This window comes from Rhinatrema bivittatum, chromosome 8, assembly GCF_901001135.1.
Source record: "Rhinatrema bivittatum chromosome 8, aRhiBiv1.1, whole genome shotgun sequence".
Lineage (NCBI taxonomy): Eukaryota > Metazoa > Chordata > Amphibia > Gymnophiona > Rhinatrematidae > Rhinatrema > Rhinatrema bivittatum.
In genome coordinates, this window is record NC_042622.1 from 95,644,115 (window position 1) to 95,661,935 (window position 17,821).

General features: G+C 45.9%; 1 protein-coding gene across 4 annotated transcripts in view; it reads left to right on the forward strand.

Annotated features, from left to right (window-relative positions):
* The window catches only part of SEC16A (SEC16 homolog A, endoplasmic reticulum export factor), a 192,532-nt gene that overhangs the window by 78,272 nt on the left and 96,439 nt on the right, over positions 1-17,821 (forward strand). For all 4 annotated transcript variants that reach the window (XM_029614123.1, XM_029614126.1, XM_029614124.1 and 1 more), the window contains exons 14-15: positions 4,479-4,596; positions 4,801-4,912. In XM_029614123.1, the coding sequence (XP_029469983.1) occupies positions 4,479-4,596; positions 4,801-4,912 (230 nt within the window). The remainder of the gene's footprint in view (positions 1-4,478; positions 4,597-4,800; positions 4,913-17,821) is intronic.

Below are 17,821 nucleotides of genomic sequence, written 5' to 3' on the forward strand. Positions count from 1 at the left end.
TTGTAAGTTTTTAATGATCGGATGTTATTCTATTTATCAGCTGTTTTGAAACATTTATTATATTTATTAATCTAGTTTTAGAATTATTTTATATTACTTGAGAAATGTTAATTAGAAATGTGGAGACAAAAACTGAACTGGAAACAGCAAGAAGCCAGATTGAGTGTATGCAGTGCAACATTGGAAAAACAAAATCATTAACTCGATGGTCACTTTATGGTCTGTATTTGGTGAGGGTCTGTCTGTGTTCTGCGTGTGTGACCCTAGTAAGGGTGTTCTGCAAGCTTGTAGTTTGTGTAGGGATCTATAGCAGCTTGGCTTGATCTGTTTTCCTCATAGGAGATGTATTGGTGTTTAGGGCCTGGTTAAATATTTGTAGTGTTGCCTTTTCATAGGGTAGGGGTTGTTACTGTTTGAATGAGTTCCATAACTTTTTGGGCATTAGTTTGTGCACATTATTGCAGATCCTGGGAGTCTATTAGGTGCTATATTTCTGTTTCCATTTCTCCAGGTTTGCACTGCATGCAGAGTGGCTTTTGTGGGTCTCCATTCCAGTTTGTCGCCATATTTGTAATTTGTGGTCTTTCTGTATGTGCTTGGTAAAGGTCGATTCTATGTGTGACCGAGGTGAAGTATTTTACTAGCATGTAGGCATTTGTATCAATATTATTTGTTGTGTTTTCTCAATAGGACATTTATTGGTGATAAATTACTGTTTTTTCACAAGGAGAGCTATTGTGTATAAAAACTTTGTTGCTGTTACTGAGATGACGCCAGAAATATCTTTTTTGCAATGTAAATTGAAAGGGGAATGTCCTAGTTCTGTTTTGCACCCACTGTTAGGGGGTCAGGGCGGTTCCTGTAGATACAGAGTATATGTTTACATTTAGCTCCGTGATGGTCTTGTGTTCAGTGTGTCACGCATGTGAGAACCATCTGTCAGATGTGTCCCGACAGAAAAAAGGTTGAGAACCATTGGTATATAGTGTACACTTCATGGCTCTAATAATGTGGAAGGCTAAAAATGTCCATTTGTATTTGTTTTTTTGGGTTTTTTTTTTCATTACATTGCTAATTTGATAAGGAGAAGTGATCACTCAAGAACTGTGTACATGTGACTGTAGTGAAGGCAATATACATCATACCGTGTTTCCCCGAATATAAGACAGCGTCTTACTTTCTTTTTACCCCCAAAAGTCCCACTATGTCTTACTTTCAGGGTATGTCTTATATTGGAAAAAAAACCTGAGTGTTCAAAAAAAAATAATTTTTAAATACCTGTCGGAGGGCCGCGTGGGTCCAGGCGGCTGGCGGCGGGAGCCGGGTGGTCGCGTGTTAAATCTAGGCCGCGGGCGGGTGGGCGCTTGTTCCAGGCGGCGGCGGCGGGTGGACGCGCGTTAGTTCGAGACGGCCGGCGGGCGGCGGGTGGTCGCGTGTTAAATCTAGGCCGGGTCGCACAGGCGCGCATTCATTCACTGCCGGTGGGGGCTGCCTCGGCAGCCCCCACCGGCAGTGAATGAATGCGCGCCTGTGCGACCCCTGCGATTCGGCGCTGGGGGCTGCCGGTGGGGGCTGCGGCAGTGAATGAATTCATTCATCCAGGCGGAGGAGCCGGCTGCTTTCGCCGCTGCCGGCTGCTTTCGGCTGCCGCTGCCGGCTGCTTTCGGCGCTCAAGGCAGTCACATGCCGTGACGTCACAGCATGTGACTGCCTTGAGCGCCGAAAGCAGCCGGCAGCGGCGAAAGCAGCCGGCTCCTCCGCCTGGATGAATGAATTCATTCACTGCCGCAGCCCCCACCGGCAGCCCCCAGCGCCGAATCGCAGGGGTCGCACAGGCGCGCATTCATTCACTGCCGGTGGGGGCTGCCGAGGCAGCCCCCACCGGCAGTGAATGAATGCGCGCCTGTGCGACCCGGCCTAGATTTAACACGCGACCGCCCGCCGGCCGTCTCGAACTAACGCGCGTCCACCCGCCCCCCCGCCGCCGCCTGGAACAAGCGCCCACCCGCCCGCGGCCTAGATTTAACACGCGACCACCCGGCTCCCGCTGCCAGCCGCCTGGACCCACGCGGCCCTCTGACAGGTATTTAAAAATAATTTTTTTTTTAAATGACAGGTACGTCTTACTTTCGGGGGATGTGTTACATTAGCCGACCCCCCTAAAATTCCCACTACGTCTTACTATCAGGGGTGTCTTACTATCGGGGAAACACGGTAGAAAACAAATCTAGTAGCCTATTTGATTCATATTCCACTTTTTCCAGCTCTTCAAAGTGGATTGCATTCAGGTACTTGGAGGTATTTCTCTGTCCCCAGAGGGTTTACAATCTGTCATTTATCATTTCGCGTAAAGGCCTTAATTAATGCATGCGATAACGCCGTAACGTTTGTGCTAGTTACAGCACAACGCATGATACTATGCAAATGTGACATTGCTATGCAAGTGGGAGGAGTTTGAGCAGACTTAATGGTAATGAGCAACTCCTAACATGTGTTACTGACCGAAAAGGTTTTTATTGCGAGTGCCGATTCGGGCAGGGGAAGAGAGAGAGCGCCTCTATAAAGACCAACATGTAAGTTTACTATTTATACCACTGTAAGAGGAGGCACTTACCGCGGGGTGAGGTTTGGGGGGTGGGGCAAGTTTTGGGGGGCAGTTTTACATACACAGAGGTGTGAACAGCAAAGTTGACATCTGTGAAGATTTTCTGTCATTTATCGTGATGAAAGGTAAGAGGAGTTGATTTGTACAATGTACTCTACCTAGCTTGAGAGAGTACCCTCCAAATGATAGAAAATGTTCACCGATGTCAACTTTGCTATTCGTACCTCTGGATATATATAACCCCCCCCCCCCCCCCCCAAAAAAAAACAAAACGACCTCATCCCGAGGTAAGTGCGCCCTCTTACAGTTGTATAAATAGTAAACTTACATGTTGGTTTGTGATTAAAAAAACAAAACATTTTCGGGTGGTAACGCATATGCGGCGGATTAATCTGCATGTGAATTGTAAAATAACACGGGTGCGATAAACGTATTACACGTTACAGAAGTTACCTATTCATACGGGAGCAGGGAAATTAACCTAACCACACACCCCCTTTTTTTTTTTTTTTTTATTGTGGGCGCTATTTCCACTATATCTATTGCATTTTGATGAATCTAGGTCTTAAGTTTGTACCTGAGGCAAAGTGACTTGCCTGAGGACACAGAAAATGGCAGCAGGATTTTAACCTGTTTCATAGCCCATTTCTCTAACTAGTCTACTCCTCAACTCCACTCTCCTTCTTGTCATTCTTATTAAGATCAATTGAGAAATATTCTAGGGAGATTGTGAAGTTTTCTGTATTATATAACCATTTTGTAAACTTTCCATTAAAAAAAACCCCACAAAATTACTAATTAGATGTTTTTCATGTTGGCTAACTTTTTAAGGTAAACTTGTACCTCATTGTCGGGCTGATACAGAAAAACCCGCGGGAGAGTCAGCAAACGCCCGCTTTCCCGACGCGCGCCCAGGCCACTCTCCTGGGCGCACGATTCAGTAAGCCAAAATATGTAAAATGAGGGCCCGCGGTAAAAGGAGGTGCTAGGGACACTAACGCATCCCTAGCTGTCAGTGGGTTTGACAGCCGACGCTCAATTTTACCAGCGTCTGTTCTCGAACCCGCTGATAGCCATGGGTTCCGAAAACGGATGCCGGCAAAATTGAGGGTCTGTCTTCCAACCCGCAGGCCGTGGGCAGATTTAAAATTTTTTTTTACTTTTGGGGCCTCTGACTTAATATCGCTATGATATTAAGTCAGGGTGTACAGAAAAACAGTTTTTTCCTGCTTTTCTGTACACTTTCCCGGTGCCGGCCGAAATTAAAATGTGCGGCTTGGCTGCACATTTTACTTTCTGGATCGCATGGGAATGACTAATAGGCCCATCAACATGCATTTGCATGTTGCGGGCGCTATTTGTTTCGGGAGGGGTTGGCCATGCGTTTTCCATGCGCTATTATCCCTTACTGTACAAGGGGTAAATAATAGTGCGTCAAATGTGCAGCCAAACGGGGACTAACAGTGCGCTCAGTCTGAGCGCACTTTACTGCATCAGCCCGCATGTTATGCAATATTTTATAATTTTAGACATTTTTTATTTTTTTATTTTAAATAAAAGCAGGGAATAAAGTGCATTAAAGTGTATAAGCAGTAAAATTTTGTAAAGAGGGGAGGCATATTGAGTCATTTTCTGTGATGTGTGCCTAGTTGCTTACCGGTGTGGAGGGACTGATTGCTAGCTCTGCTCCTCTCGGCAAGGCATCCCTTTTTTTTTTTTTTCCGTAAAATAATTTAGCAAGAGGCTCCCAGGATGGTGCTCTCCAGCACATCAAAGCTCAAGGGGTTTAAAGTGATCTCCCTTCAATGTTACTGATACACATTTAACTCACTGTAATTGTAGTTTGACTCCAATGCTTGTTTTCTGCTTCCAGTGCTGTGGAGATGAGAAATGGGGGGATTGGAGGCCTCATCTGGCGATGGTGCTGTCTAACTTGACCAATAACATGGACGTGGAATCCAGGACTATGATCACCATGGGAGATACTCTGGGTAAGTAAAACGAATTTACAGACAGGATATGGAGAATTGCCCCTGTAAAGAGGAGAGACTTTCACTGAGATTGTGGAGGTCATGGGTTGTGAATGTTTTCATATAACGAGCAGAGAAGATCCTAACCACATGCTGGTGTTCATTTACAGACGAGGTTTCCATTAATGTGTGGGTGTTTTAGTACCGTTTTGTGCCTTGTTTCAGTTTCTAAAGGCCTCTTAGAAGCTGCTCACTTTTGCTACTTGATGGCCCAGATTGGATTTGGAGTCTACACCAAGAAGACAACCAAGCTTGTGCTCATTGGATCTAATCACAGGTGAGCTAGGTACACTTCTCTGGGTTTTATTTGCAAATGATTTTTTTATGCTCTCTCCAATATCCTTTTTTCAAACAGAGCAGTATTTCATGTAAAATCAGCTTATTAATATTGGGTAGTCTTTAGTGACATGAACCAAATAGAGGAGATGGGGAAAAGAGAAAATAATAAACATTATATAAGAAACATAAGAAATTGCCATATTGGGTCAGACCAAGACTCCATCAAGCCCAGCATCCTGTTTCCAGCAGTGGCTAATCCAGGCTACAAGTACCTGGCAAGAACCCAAACACCAAGTATGTCCCATGGTACTGATGCCAGTAATAGCGGCTGTTTTCTGTCAACTTGATTAATAACTTCTCCAAGAACTTCTCCAAACCGTTTATAAACCCAGCTACACTAACTGCACTAATCACAGCCCCTGGCAACAAATTCCAGAGTTTAATTGTGCATTGAGTGAAAAAGAACTTTCTCCGATTGGTTTTAAATGTGCTACATGCTAACTTCATGGAGTGCCCCCTAGTCCTTTTATTATCCGAAATTGACCAAGTTAACAGTTGCCACATTGTCAGGTTTCTAGTTCTCACAAGTACTGCTTAAAATACTGCTTATAATAGTATATCTGTAATCGCCCCCCACTTTACTCATGTTTTATCACTGCACCTATGTATATACATAACCCATTCCTTGAATTTGGACACCTGCAGCAAACTTGAAACCCATTCTGTGTTAGTGATCTGGTATTAGTATATCTGTAAATGCCCCTCACCTTATTTTATGTATTAACACTGCACCTATGTATATACTTTGACTCATTCCTTGAATTTGGACACCTGCAGCAAACTTGAAACTCATTTTGCATTAATGATCTTGGACTAGTATATCTGTAAATGCTCCCCACCTTCAGCAAACTTGAAACCCATTCTGTATTAGTGATCTTGTTTTAATTTATCTGTAAATGCTCCCCTCCATATTCACGTATTATCTCTGCACCTATGTATATACTTATGACTACACTCTATGCATTTTCTCTCCCCAGCTGCCTTGCCCCCTGTTTAAGGTTAAACCCCCCTCCAAGTTCCTAGCACCCTGTTCCATGTATTTTCACTGTTGAGCTCTGTGTAAACCGATATGATGTTTCTACGAATACCGGTCTATAAAAGTGTTTGTTTAAATCTTGCATGTTTCTTGCTCTCTTACATCCTCTTTGGAGATTTTAATTTGTCATATTTTATTTCTTATAGTTTTGAAATAAAAGGTGTGTCCTATTTGTTGTAGCCTCACTCCTTTTTTTTAAAAATCACTTCTTGAAGTCCCCTCTTGAGTTGTTCAACCCTCATTCTGAGTTTACATATGGTATTGTGGTGACTTGCATAGGCCTCAGAATGCCTAAATTTAAATAGCTTCCAGTTTTATAGTAAAATACTAAACAGCAGATAGACCAAAAAATTCCATCCAGTCTGCCGAACAGTTTTTAGTTTGATTTTAATTGTTTAGCATCTAACTAGATAAACGACGCTTGACCGACGTGCCGCAAATGCGCAGTAGAGAGCAGCTCTACTGCGCATGTGCGGGCGAGCACGTCAGTCTTAGGCAGCGTCAAAAAAACCCAAAAAACATGGCGGCAGCGGTGGTAGCAGCGGCAGCGGGCAGCGGTAGCGGGCGGCGGTGGTGGCGGTAGCGGGCGGCGGCGGTAGCGGGCGGCAGCGGAGGCGGTAGCGGCGGGCGGCAGTGGCGGCGGTAGCGGGCGGCGGTGGTGGGCGGCGGCGGTAGCGGCAGCGGGCGGCGGCAGCGGTAGCGGCGGTAGCGGCAGCGGCCAGTAGCGAGGGAGGGAGGAGAGAGAGAGGGAGGGAGGGACGGACTAAGTGGGAGGGACGAAGAGAGAGAGTGGGAGGGAGTGACTGAGTGAGAGGGAGTGACTGAGTGAGAGGGAGGGATTGAGTGAGGGGGAGGGACTGAGTGAGGGGGAGTGAGCGGGACTGAGGGGGAGGGAGTGAGAGGGGGAGGGACTGAGTGAGGGGGAGTGAGCGGGACTGAGGGAGAGGGAGGGAGGGAGTGGGACTGAGGGAGAGTGAGTGGGACAGTGTGAGTGAGAGGGAGAGAGGGGGAGGGAGTGAGTGAGACTGAGTGGGAGGGAGGGACTGAGTGAGAGGAGAGGGAGGCTGGGGAGGAGTGGGTGAGTGGGTGGGAGGGAGGTAGGGGAGAGAGAATGAGGGAGGTAGGGGAGAGAGAATGAGGGGGAGGTGAGAGACAGAGGGATGTAGCCCGTTTTAACGGGCTTAACGGCTTGTTTTATATATGTTTTATACTGCTCTGTTCAGGGGTGACCAACTCTGGTCCTTGAGAACCAGAAACAGGTTAGGTTTTCAGAATAAATACAATGAATATGCATGAGAGAGATTTGCACGCACTGCCAGCATTGTATGCAGATCTATCTCCTGCATGTTCATTGTGTTTATTCTGAAAATCTGGCCTGTTTGTGGCTCTCAAGGACTGGAGTTGGCCACCCCTCGCCTAGATCAATCCTGTTGACTGGGAAGGTGGTGTAGAAATGTGTTAAAGTAATAAATGGCAGGAGTGGCTGAGTAAGTGGGGCATTTAAAAGTTTAATATAACCTTGAGGATTAAATAAAATATATACAAAGTATCTTGGTGATTTTATTTTGTTTTACTGTTAACTAAATTGGATAAGAACATTTTCTTTGTGATGGTACGGTACCTTTATATAAAGTGCATATACACCTTAATGATTAGAATGTTCATATGTTCACCAAGTGCCATTTTGGATTTAATTACCTTCAAAATATGGGCTCAAGGAGAGTTACAATTCAGATAATAGTTAATTCCCTTCCCTAGAAGGCTTTTAATCTGTTAGTACCTGAGGCAGGCTGAGGGTGAAGTAGCTTGCTCAGGATCATGAGGCCCATCTGGGAGAAGCAGGATTTGAACCCTAGATTTCGGTCCACTGCTCTAACTGCTAGGCTGTTACTCCTCTTTTGACTAAAAGTGTACTAAAAGCTCCTGCTGCTTCATCCAGTCAAACCAGTTCAGACAGGTGGGTTATGCATGCCAACCAGCAGATGGAGATAGAGAACAACAGGCTTGCTGATGTCACTCCTCCTCATATCTCTGTGCTGACACCAGCCTGCTAGTATTCTCTGTCTCCAGCAGATGGTGGACAAGCTTCCTGTGCTGGAAGCAAAGGCCTGGTTTGGCTCAGTGAACAGAAAAATTCTGTGTGCAGCTCCTGAGGTGACAGGTGAATTCTCCCACCCTCAGTTGAGCCTGACCCTAAATCGAAGACTATATCTGTGTGATTGGCAGCTCCTGAAGTGACAACTTCAGGCTCCTTCTCTGTGGAGCACTGCTAAAGACCAGAGGACTACCAGTGTGAGTACTTGGTTCCCATTCCCCCTTCCCCCTCCCTTCCACTCTACCCTCCTTGAGTATTCAGAGCCAATTCATATCCAAAGCCTTGTGCTTTCTCCTTCAGTGGTGACTCCCTTTCCTGCCTCCCTTGCTCTCAGGATGTTTGCTGCTTCCCCTTTAAAGTCTTGAACCTGTTTTTGGCTGCAGCAGTAAAGTTAAGTGCCCATCTGCTGCTTCACTTGTTGGGCCACATGGCAGCCTTTGTCCATGTTACCCCATTAGCTGGCCTCTGCATGGCCAGGGCGCAATGGACATTGCGGTCGCAATAGCAGCAGGCATCCCAGGACCTCAAGGCCCGTGTCTCCAACACGCAACCTCTGAAGGTCTCTGTCCTGGTGGAAGAATCTCTCCAATATGGATCCCCTTCCAGATTGCCCTGCCTCAAGTAGTGCTTACTACCAATGATTCTCCTCAGGTCTGGGGGACCCATGTGGACAACCTCTACACACACGGTCACTGGACCACTGAGGAAGCTATGTGCCAGATAAACCTTTTGGAGCTTCGAGCAATTTGTTACGCTCTTTGGGCATTCTGAGACCGCTTGTCCCACAAAGCAGTCCTGATTCGAATGGATAATCAGGTTGCGATATGGTACATCTACAATCAAGGAGGCACAGCGTCGTCACTGCTCTGTTAGGAGGCAGTACAGATCTGGTCCTGGGCTCTGTCACAGGGGATGTGTCTGCGCGCAATGTACCTGCCCATGATGTTGAATGTGCTGGCAGATCATCTGAGCCGCTCTTTTTAGCCACGAGTGGTCTCTGAACCTGAAGGTGGCAGCCAGGATTTTCCATCTGTGGGGGGAACTCCAGATGTGGACCTCTTCGCCTCCCTGTACAAGTGCAAGGTGAGCGATTTTTTTTGCTCCCTATTCAGAATGGATGGCTGTCCACTCTGACGCCTTCACCCTTCATTGGGACACGGGTCTCCTGTACGCTTACCCTCCTTTTCCGCTCCAGCAGGACCGGGGAACCATGATCCTCGTGGCACCTTACTGGCCCCTTCAGGACCTGTCGATCAGGGATCTCATCAGCCTGGGGTTTGCACCCGATCTGCAAACACAGAATTGGAGCACTCTGTGCCATCTGAACCTGCAGGCGTTGTCCTTGACAGCCTGGATGTTGAGTGCCTAGTCCTTCAGCCCCTGGACCTGTCAGAAAATGTCTCCCAGGTGCTGGTGGCTTCAGAAAGCCTTCCACCAGAAGTCTTACAGGTTGAAGTGGAAGAGGTTCTCTGGTGTGAGGAGCATGGATTAGATCCATTTACATGCCCACTTCCAAGATTCTTGGACTACTTGTGGCACCTTTTCAAAGCTGGGCTAAAAACCACCTCGGTCAGAGTTCATCTGAGTGCGGTTAGTGCTTACCATCAGGGTGTCACTGATGCACCCATCTCAGTTCAGCCTAAAGTAGGTCTATTTCTGCGTGGCCTGCTTCAGCTAAAGCCCCCTCTGTGACCCCCTGGCATCTCAGCATTGTGTTGGCACAGCTCATGTGTCCTCCTTTTGAGCCTATGCGCACTTGTGAACTGAAATTCCTCACCTGGAAGGTCCTAATCCTGGTGGCGGATACTTCAGCTCGTAGGGTAAATGAGCTTCAGGCCTTGGTTACATATCCGCCCTACACGAAATTCTTTCATGATCATGTGGTCCTGCGTACACATCCTAAGTTCCACCTTCTTCCAGAGGCCCCATTCCCACAAAGGGAAACGGGCTCTGCTTACTTTGGATTGCAAAAGGGCTCTGGCGGTCCCCGACATCAAAATCTGCAGAGCTGAAATATGGCGATCCCTTTACATGTTCGCCACCCATTACTGCTTGGACAAGGATGGTCAACAAGACGGTAGATTCGGCCAATCTGTCCTGCACAATCTCTACCAGACTTAAACCCAACTCTTCCTACCAGAACCCCCTGGAAGATGAACCCAGGCTGTTTTTCCACCACCCAACAGTACCTCAGTTATGTTTGTGCCCATTTGCCCCTAGTTTGGTACCTGTTGGTCCAGGTTGTTACAGGGTGCAGGCTGGAGCTTGGTTTTCACCCATCTGTGAGGACTTCCATCCTGCTTGTCCTAGGAGAAAGTGCAGTTGCTTACCTGTAGCAGGTGTTCCCCTAGGATAGCAGGATGTTAGTAATCAGGAAACCCGCTCGCTTCCCCGTGGAGTTGGGTTGCCATGTGTTTTGTTTTATTTTCGCTCGTACTTTTCTCCCCTTACAAGACTGAAGGAGGACCTCGTGCGGATAGTGGCATGCTGGGCATGCTCAATATGCCAGTCAAAGTTTTTAGAAACTTTGACAAAAGTTTTCCGTGCTGGTCTCCATCTGAGGACTAACATCCTGCTGTCCTATGAGAACACCTGTTTCAGGTAAGCAACTGCGCTTTTTCCAAGTCTGGATGCGATGGTACCTCATGAGAAAGAGTTGCGGCACTTGGATGTTAAGCATGCTTTGTTGCAATATCTTAGTCACTAACAGCTTCCATTTGTCAGATCACCTTTTTGTGCTATGGAGTGGAGCAGAGAAGGGTCATAAGGCTTCAAAAGCCACAATTGCCCGGTGGTTGAAAGATGCCATTGGGTGCGCATATATTTGTCAGTCATCCTGTCCTGGAGGAGTTAAGGGCTCATTCTACCCATTCCCAGGCGGCATCCTGGGCCGAATGTCAACAAGTTTCAATGCAAGAGATTTGCAGGACGGCTACTTGAAAGTCAATGCACACTTTCGCTAAGCATTATTGTTTGGATGTCCAGGCCCCAGAGGCCATGGGCTTTGGTGAGAGTGTACTTTGAGCGGGACTCTCGCAGTACCACCCCATTAATGGAAGCTTTGGTACATCCCAAGAGTCTGTACTGATCTGGGTATGTACAGGGAAAGGAAAATTGGTTCTTACCTGCTAATTTTTGTTCCTGTAGTACCACAGATCAGTCCAGAGTCTCGCCTAGTTGGGGAAAAGGGGATTTGGAGCATACACTTGATCTGTTATATTTAATCTGAAGAATGGTGCAGGTTTTGTTAGTTTTGCATGGTTTTTTTTTAGTGTGGGCAAAGTTCTAAGTTTTCCAATTGTTGCAGCTCGTTCAGGGGATATTGTTTCGTTATTGTTAATATTATAGCCATCTTGGCTTGGGTACTTCTCAATACTGAAGGACTGCAGGTGGCACCTCGGGTTATTTGGCAGTGTCAGTGAAACTTTCTCTGTCTCATTTGCTAGAAGGGAGGCAAAAACCAGGAGTCTGGACTGATCTGTGGTACTACAGGAACTAAAATTAACAGGTAAGAACCAATTTCTCTTAATACCTCATTTTTGCAAGCAGTGCTCCTTGGGGAAACTTGTGGGACCCTTTGTCGTCTTGGTTGCTGGATGGCAAGCCTAAAAGTTTCAGCATATGAGCTTACCTTGCACCTACAGCGCCAGATGAGAGGCAATTCATTCCAGGCTGGATCAGCCATGGCACCTGGAGGTGATAGTACCAGGGGTCCCAGGGGAGCAGGACAAAGGAAGGTAGTCTATCTATTTCAGAGTTCCAAAGAAGGAGAATGCCTGGCGGCCCATTCTAGATCTGAAAAGAATGGAATGTGGCTCTGAAAACCCTACGCTTAGTGGTTGCAGTCCACACAGTTAAGTTCATGGCTTCTCTGGATCTGCATATTTCCTTCTTGGCGGAACAACAAACATTCCCTCATTTCATGGTGCTGGAAGAGCAGCTTCAGTTTGGGCTAGCGAAAGGCGCCTTGGTTGTTTTATCAAGGTGATGGTGGTAGCGGTTGCAGCACTATGAAAGGAGGACATTTTAATACATCCATTTCTGTACTCCAAGCTCACTAGGGTGAAGTTGAGGACCCTATGACAGTGGCCAGTTCAATACCTCATACAGAGTTCAACTCAGCAAAGAGCAACTGGGTTCCGACCCAGTCACTGGAGCAACTAAGAGACCAATTTGATAATGAACTAGGCAAAAGGCTGCTGAAATTGCAGGTGCAGGGTAGCTGGTGATTGTGGATTTTGGTACCTAGAGTCTGGGATTGTTAACAGGTCTTGGGTTCTTTAGTGGCTGTGCTAGATCTAGTTTCCTGGATATACACATTTATGCAGACTTTTCAGAGGGCACTTTTGACCTGATGGAACCCTTGGTTGGAGAAGTTCCCATTTCAACTACCACTGCCAGGGGGATTCCAAGTCCAGTCTTCTGGTGGTTTTCTTGAGCCAGTTTGGAGTTGGGCATAGAATTGAAGATCCTGGATTGGGCAGTAAATTACTGGTCGAAAAGGCTGGGGGACCATTTGCCTAGGGCAAGTGGCACAAGGTCGGAGGAGGTAGCATAGTGGATTATCACTTGTTTGGAGATGAGGGAGGTTTAGAGGGCATTGCTTTCTTTTCTTCCACAGTTGCACGATTGAGCAGTATGAGTTCTGTCGGGCAATGCAATGACAGTAGCTTATATTGACTGCTAAGGAGGGACCAGGAGTCCCTTAGTGTCTCGAAAGGCCCAGGAGCCTTTCCTTTGAGCGGCACAACATCTGGTAGCTCTGCGGTGTCTCATGTCTCTGGGATGGACAGCGTTCGGGTGGGCTTTCTAAGCCGGCAGGTACTGGATCTTGGAGAATGGGAGCGGGTGGAAGAGATGTGGCCGTTCATTCGCTTTAGGTGGGGCATTCCTCAGCTGGAGCTGACTGCTTTAAAGCAGAACGCCAGAGCACACAGCTTCTTCAGTCACAGGTGGGAGGTCGCAGCAGAGGACCTAGATGCTTTTGTGCTCCGGGCCATCCAGGAGTTCGTTGTGTGTTTTTCCTTTTTGACCCCTAATAAGATGAGTGCTAAGGCATATCAGGGTTTACCCAGGGGAGGTGATCCTCATGGCTTCGGAATGGCCAAGTTGCCTGTGGTTTGCAGACTTGGTAAATCGAGCAATGGATGGTTCTCTAAGGCTCAGACATTTTCCCAAGTTACTTCATCATGGTTCCATGTTTTTGGGGGGGCAGGTGGCTCATTTTTATCTTGCAGTCTGGCTTTGGCAGGAGTTATATGCAATTGAGAGGCTATTTGGAGGAAGTCAGTACTGCCTTGTTGCAGGCTAGGAGACCTTCCACTTCATTGGCTTATGTTAGTGTGTGGAGAGTGTTTGGGACATGATGCCTCGGAGAGGTTTTTGTACCTCGTCAAATATCTGTAGCTCACATTCTGGCATTTTTGTGGAACGGTTTAGTGCAAGGGTTTGCATTCAGTTCTATAAGAGTCTAGGTGGCAGCCTTGGACTGTTTCAGAGCTAAGGGCAAGGAGTATCCTTGGCTTTGCTTCTGGATGTGGTCCGTTTTCTTAGAGGGGTGGAGCATGTGTGACCTCCAGTGAGGTGATTGTTCCCCTCATTGGACCTGAGTTTGGATTTGCAGGTTCCCTATGGCCCTTTGTTCGAGCCCTTGTTAATGACATCGCGGAAGGACTTTACACTAACATAGTCTCTAGTGGTCATCTGTTTCACAGGAATATTCCAGAGATTTGAATGTTATCTTGTAGGATCTTTTCCTTTCCTTTTAATTTTCGGAGAAAGGGATCTCTTGCTGCACAGTGCTTTTCTTTTTTTTTTTTTTTTTTTTACCAAAGATAGTATCTATCTTTCACCTCAGTCAGGTCTGGATCTTCTGTTCCATGTGCGAAGTAACTTCACTTGTTAAATGTCAGTGGAGTCTTATTGTATTATTTAAAAGTCCCCAACAATCTTCAGAGGTCCAATCACCTTTTTTTGTTTGGCAAACTAATTGAAGGGAGTAAAGCTTCTAAAGCCTCCATGGCACAATGACTAAAAGTGCCCGTAGTGTTGGCTTATGTTAGCAAAGAGCATCCAATTCCCCGAGGGGCTTCAGGCCCATTCTACTAGGGCACAACTTGCGGCCTGGACTGAGTGTCGCTTTGTGTCCCCACAGGTACTCTGCCGGGTGATGACCTGATTTTCTCTACACATGTTCACAAGGCATTACCGAATGGATGTCTGGGCACTGAAAACGGCTGGTTTTGGGGAGAGTGTACTGTGAGAAGGTATTTCAGATTCCCGCCTAGTTTAGGAGGGCTTGGATAAATCCCTTGCATCTGGACTTATATGGGTATGAACAGGAACGGAAAATTGGTTCTTACCTACTAATTTTCGTTCCTGGAATTCCACAGATTAGTCCAGAGCCCTGCTCTCTCTTGAAAGACTGTTCTGTTTATGTGTAGATAGTATGAGATTGTTTTTAGGTTTGGGGAGTTGAGTTTCCTTTTATAGACTAATGAGCTTTGATTTGGGCAGGAGGGGGAGCTCAACCTTTCCCTTGCTTGCTTTGGGGGGTGCTCAACCTTTCCACTGCTAGCTTTGTGGGGTAAAGTTATTTATGGTTTAACCTCATCTTGGTTTTGGTACAGATCATGCTGAGCGACTGCAGATGGTGCTCTAGGTTAAGTAACAGTGTCCATCAAGCTTTTCTGCTCCGTCTGCTACCAGGGAAGCAAAACCCATACATCTGGACTGATTTGTGGTATTCCAAGAATGAAAATTAACAGTTGAGAACACATTTTCCTATACTCTTCTTTGGATGATTGATTAATTAGAGCAAAGTCCTTTCAGGATAGCTTTTTGCTTCTCAGCGAGTGGTCCAGTTGTTGCTGGATTTGGGACAGTGTCATTTTCTTTCCAAAAACAATTTTCAGTAATCTCACACACTGGTTTTCTGGGGAGCTGTGTGCCAGTCTTCTGGGCTTCCACCTCACAAGATGTTCCTATGCCAGGTTCTGATGTTTCACTAGTATCCAGATCAATTTGTCTTATGGTTTGACCTTTTAAAGGGCACATTAGTAAGGAATGGCTCTTCTCTGGCTGTGATACCTACACTTCTGATGACTAGAAAATTTTCCACTTCCTTGGCCTCTGTGCGAATTGTTTTTTGAGGATTGGTGTTCTGGGCAACGTACTACTCCTGGAAACTCATCATTCTCTTGATTATGGATATTTGTGAGAAGGCCTTTCTAAAGGATCAGCTCTGAAGGCTCTCCTGATGCAGGGTGCGGCCCTCTTTTGCTATAGAGAGCATATGTAAAACAGGCTTCTGTCTTATCTGAATGTGTCTCAGATTTTGAAAGGTACTGAGCATATTAGATTTCCAGTGTGGATTCCTGTTCTGCCTTGGACTGGAAATTAGTTTTGTCTTTCCCGTCAGGATCACAGTTTTCTTCTTGTAAGGTTATTTCTGAGGAACTGCTTACTCTAAAGATGCTCTTCTGTGGAATCTACAAAAAGTAGAGAGATAGTGGATTCCCTTCAAGGGACTGTGCTCAAATAAATGGCAATGGAACCTATGAGAGAGGGTTTGATACTCAATCTAGTGCTCACTAATGGGGATAATGTCTCTGATGTTCAGGTAGGTGCTCTCCTGAGCACCAGTGATCATCAGATGACATGGTTCAATATCACAAATAGGATACAGAGAAGTCACACAAAACCAGAGTTTTGAATTTCACATATACAGATTTTCTCAAAATGGGGACGTACAAGGAGGAACAACTGGAAGACTGGGAGAAAATGGGTGAGGTGGAACAGTGGGCCAAATTAAAAGGCGCTATTACAAAGGCAACAAATCTATATGTTAGGAAAGTAAATGAGTAAGAGGAAAAAGATACAGATCTGGTTCTCAAAGGAGATGTCTGAAAAAATGAAGGCAAAAAGAACAGCGATCAAGAAGTATAAAAGATACCAAGAAAAGGAGCACAAGAGAGAATATCTGTTAAAACTGAGGGAGATGAAGAAAGAAATCACAAAAGCAAAAGGTCAAGCAGAAGAAAGGATTGTTAGAGGTAAAGCGAGGTGACAAAACATTTTTCAGATATATCAGAGAAAGAAGGGAGGCCTGAAGTGGTATAGTGAAATTGAAAGTTGATGAGGACCATGTGGAGAGAGATGAAGAAATGGCAGAAATATTAAACAAATACTTCAGTTTGGTGTTCACTAAAGAATACCCTGGAGAGTGGACCATTGCTGGTTGAGAAGACTGGGGATGGGGTAGACAAAACTCCATTTACAGAAGAAAATGTATGGGAAGAGCTAGGAAAACAAAGTGGAAAAGGCCATGGGGCCAGATGAGGTTTATCTCAGGATACTGAGGGAGCTCAGAGATGTGCTGACAGGTACACTGAATCTAAGAAAAACTGGTAGAATATGTGATAAAGATATCAACAGAACAGAAAAAATCACATATATCCAACGTAAATTATTGAATTAGGTACACCCTAAGCTTTTTATATGATCCCGCATAGGAGACGTGAATAAAATGAGAAGCTTGGGAGTGAGCACCAAGGTGGTGCATGGATTTACAAACTGGTTGACTGATAGAAGACAGCGTGTAATGGTAAATGGAACCTACTCTGAAGAGAGAACAGTGTTGAGTAGGCTGCCACAAGGATCGGTGTTGGGAACGATTCTGTTCAGTATCTTTGTGAGCAACACTGCGGCAGGTACACTGAATGATCTGTTCAATAGATCCCTGGAAACGGGAGTGATGCCATGTGTTTGGAGAAATGGTCCCGCTTCACAAGAATGGAAGCAGAGAGGAGGCTGGAAACTACAGGCCGGTTAGCCTCATCTTGATAATGGAAAAATAAATGGAGATTCTGCTGAAGAAAAGGATAGTGAACTATCTATAATCAGGGTTGCTGGAACCGAGGCAGCATGGATTCACCAGGGGGAAAGTCTTCTCTGACAAATCTGTTTGATTTTTTTGATTGGGTGACTAAGGAATTTGATCGAGGAAGAGCATGTGATGTGATCTACTTGGATTTTAGCAAAGCTTTTTATATGATCCCGCATAGGAGACGTGAATAAAATGAGAAGCTTGGGATAGAAGACAGCGTGAAATGGTAAATGGAACCTACTCTGAAGAGAGAACAGTGTTAAGTAGGCTGCCACAAGGATCGGTGTTGGGAACGGTTCTGTTCAGTATCTTTGTGAGCAACACTGCGGCAGGGATAGAAGGTAGTTTGTCTATTTGTGGATGATACTAAAATCTGCAACAGAGTGGACACCCCAAAAGGAGTAGAGAGAATGAAACGTGATTCATGAAAGCTTGAACAGTGGTCAAATATATGACAGCTAGGATTCAGTGCCAAGAAGTGCAGTGTCATGCAATCTGGGGTGCAGTAATCCAAAAGAGCTGTATGGGATGGGGAGTGAAAGACTGTTGTGCACGGACCAAGAAAGGGACCTTGGGGGTGATAATGGCTAGCAATCTGACGACAGCGAAGCAATGTGATAAAGCGATAGCTAAAGCCAGAAGAATGTTGGGCTGCATAGAGAGAAGAATAACCAGTAAGTAAAAGGAGGTGATAATCCCTTTGCACAGGTCTTTTGTGAGGCCTCACCTGGAGAACAGTGTTCAAGTTCTGCAAACCGTATCTCAAAAGGGTTAGAGACTGGATGGAGATGGTCCAGAGAAGGGCGACCAAAATGGGGTCTTCATCAAA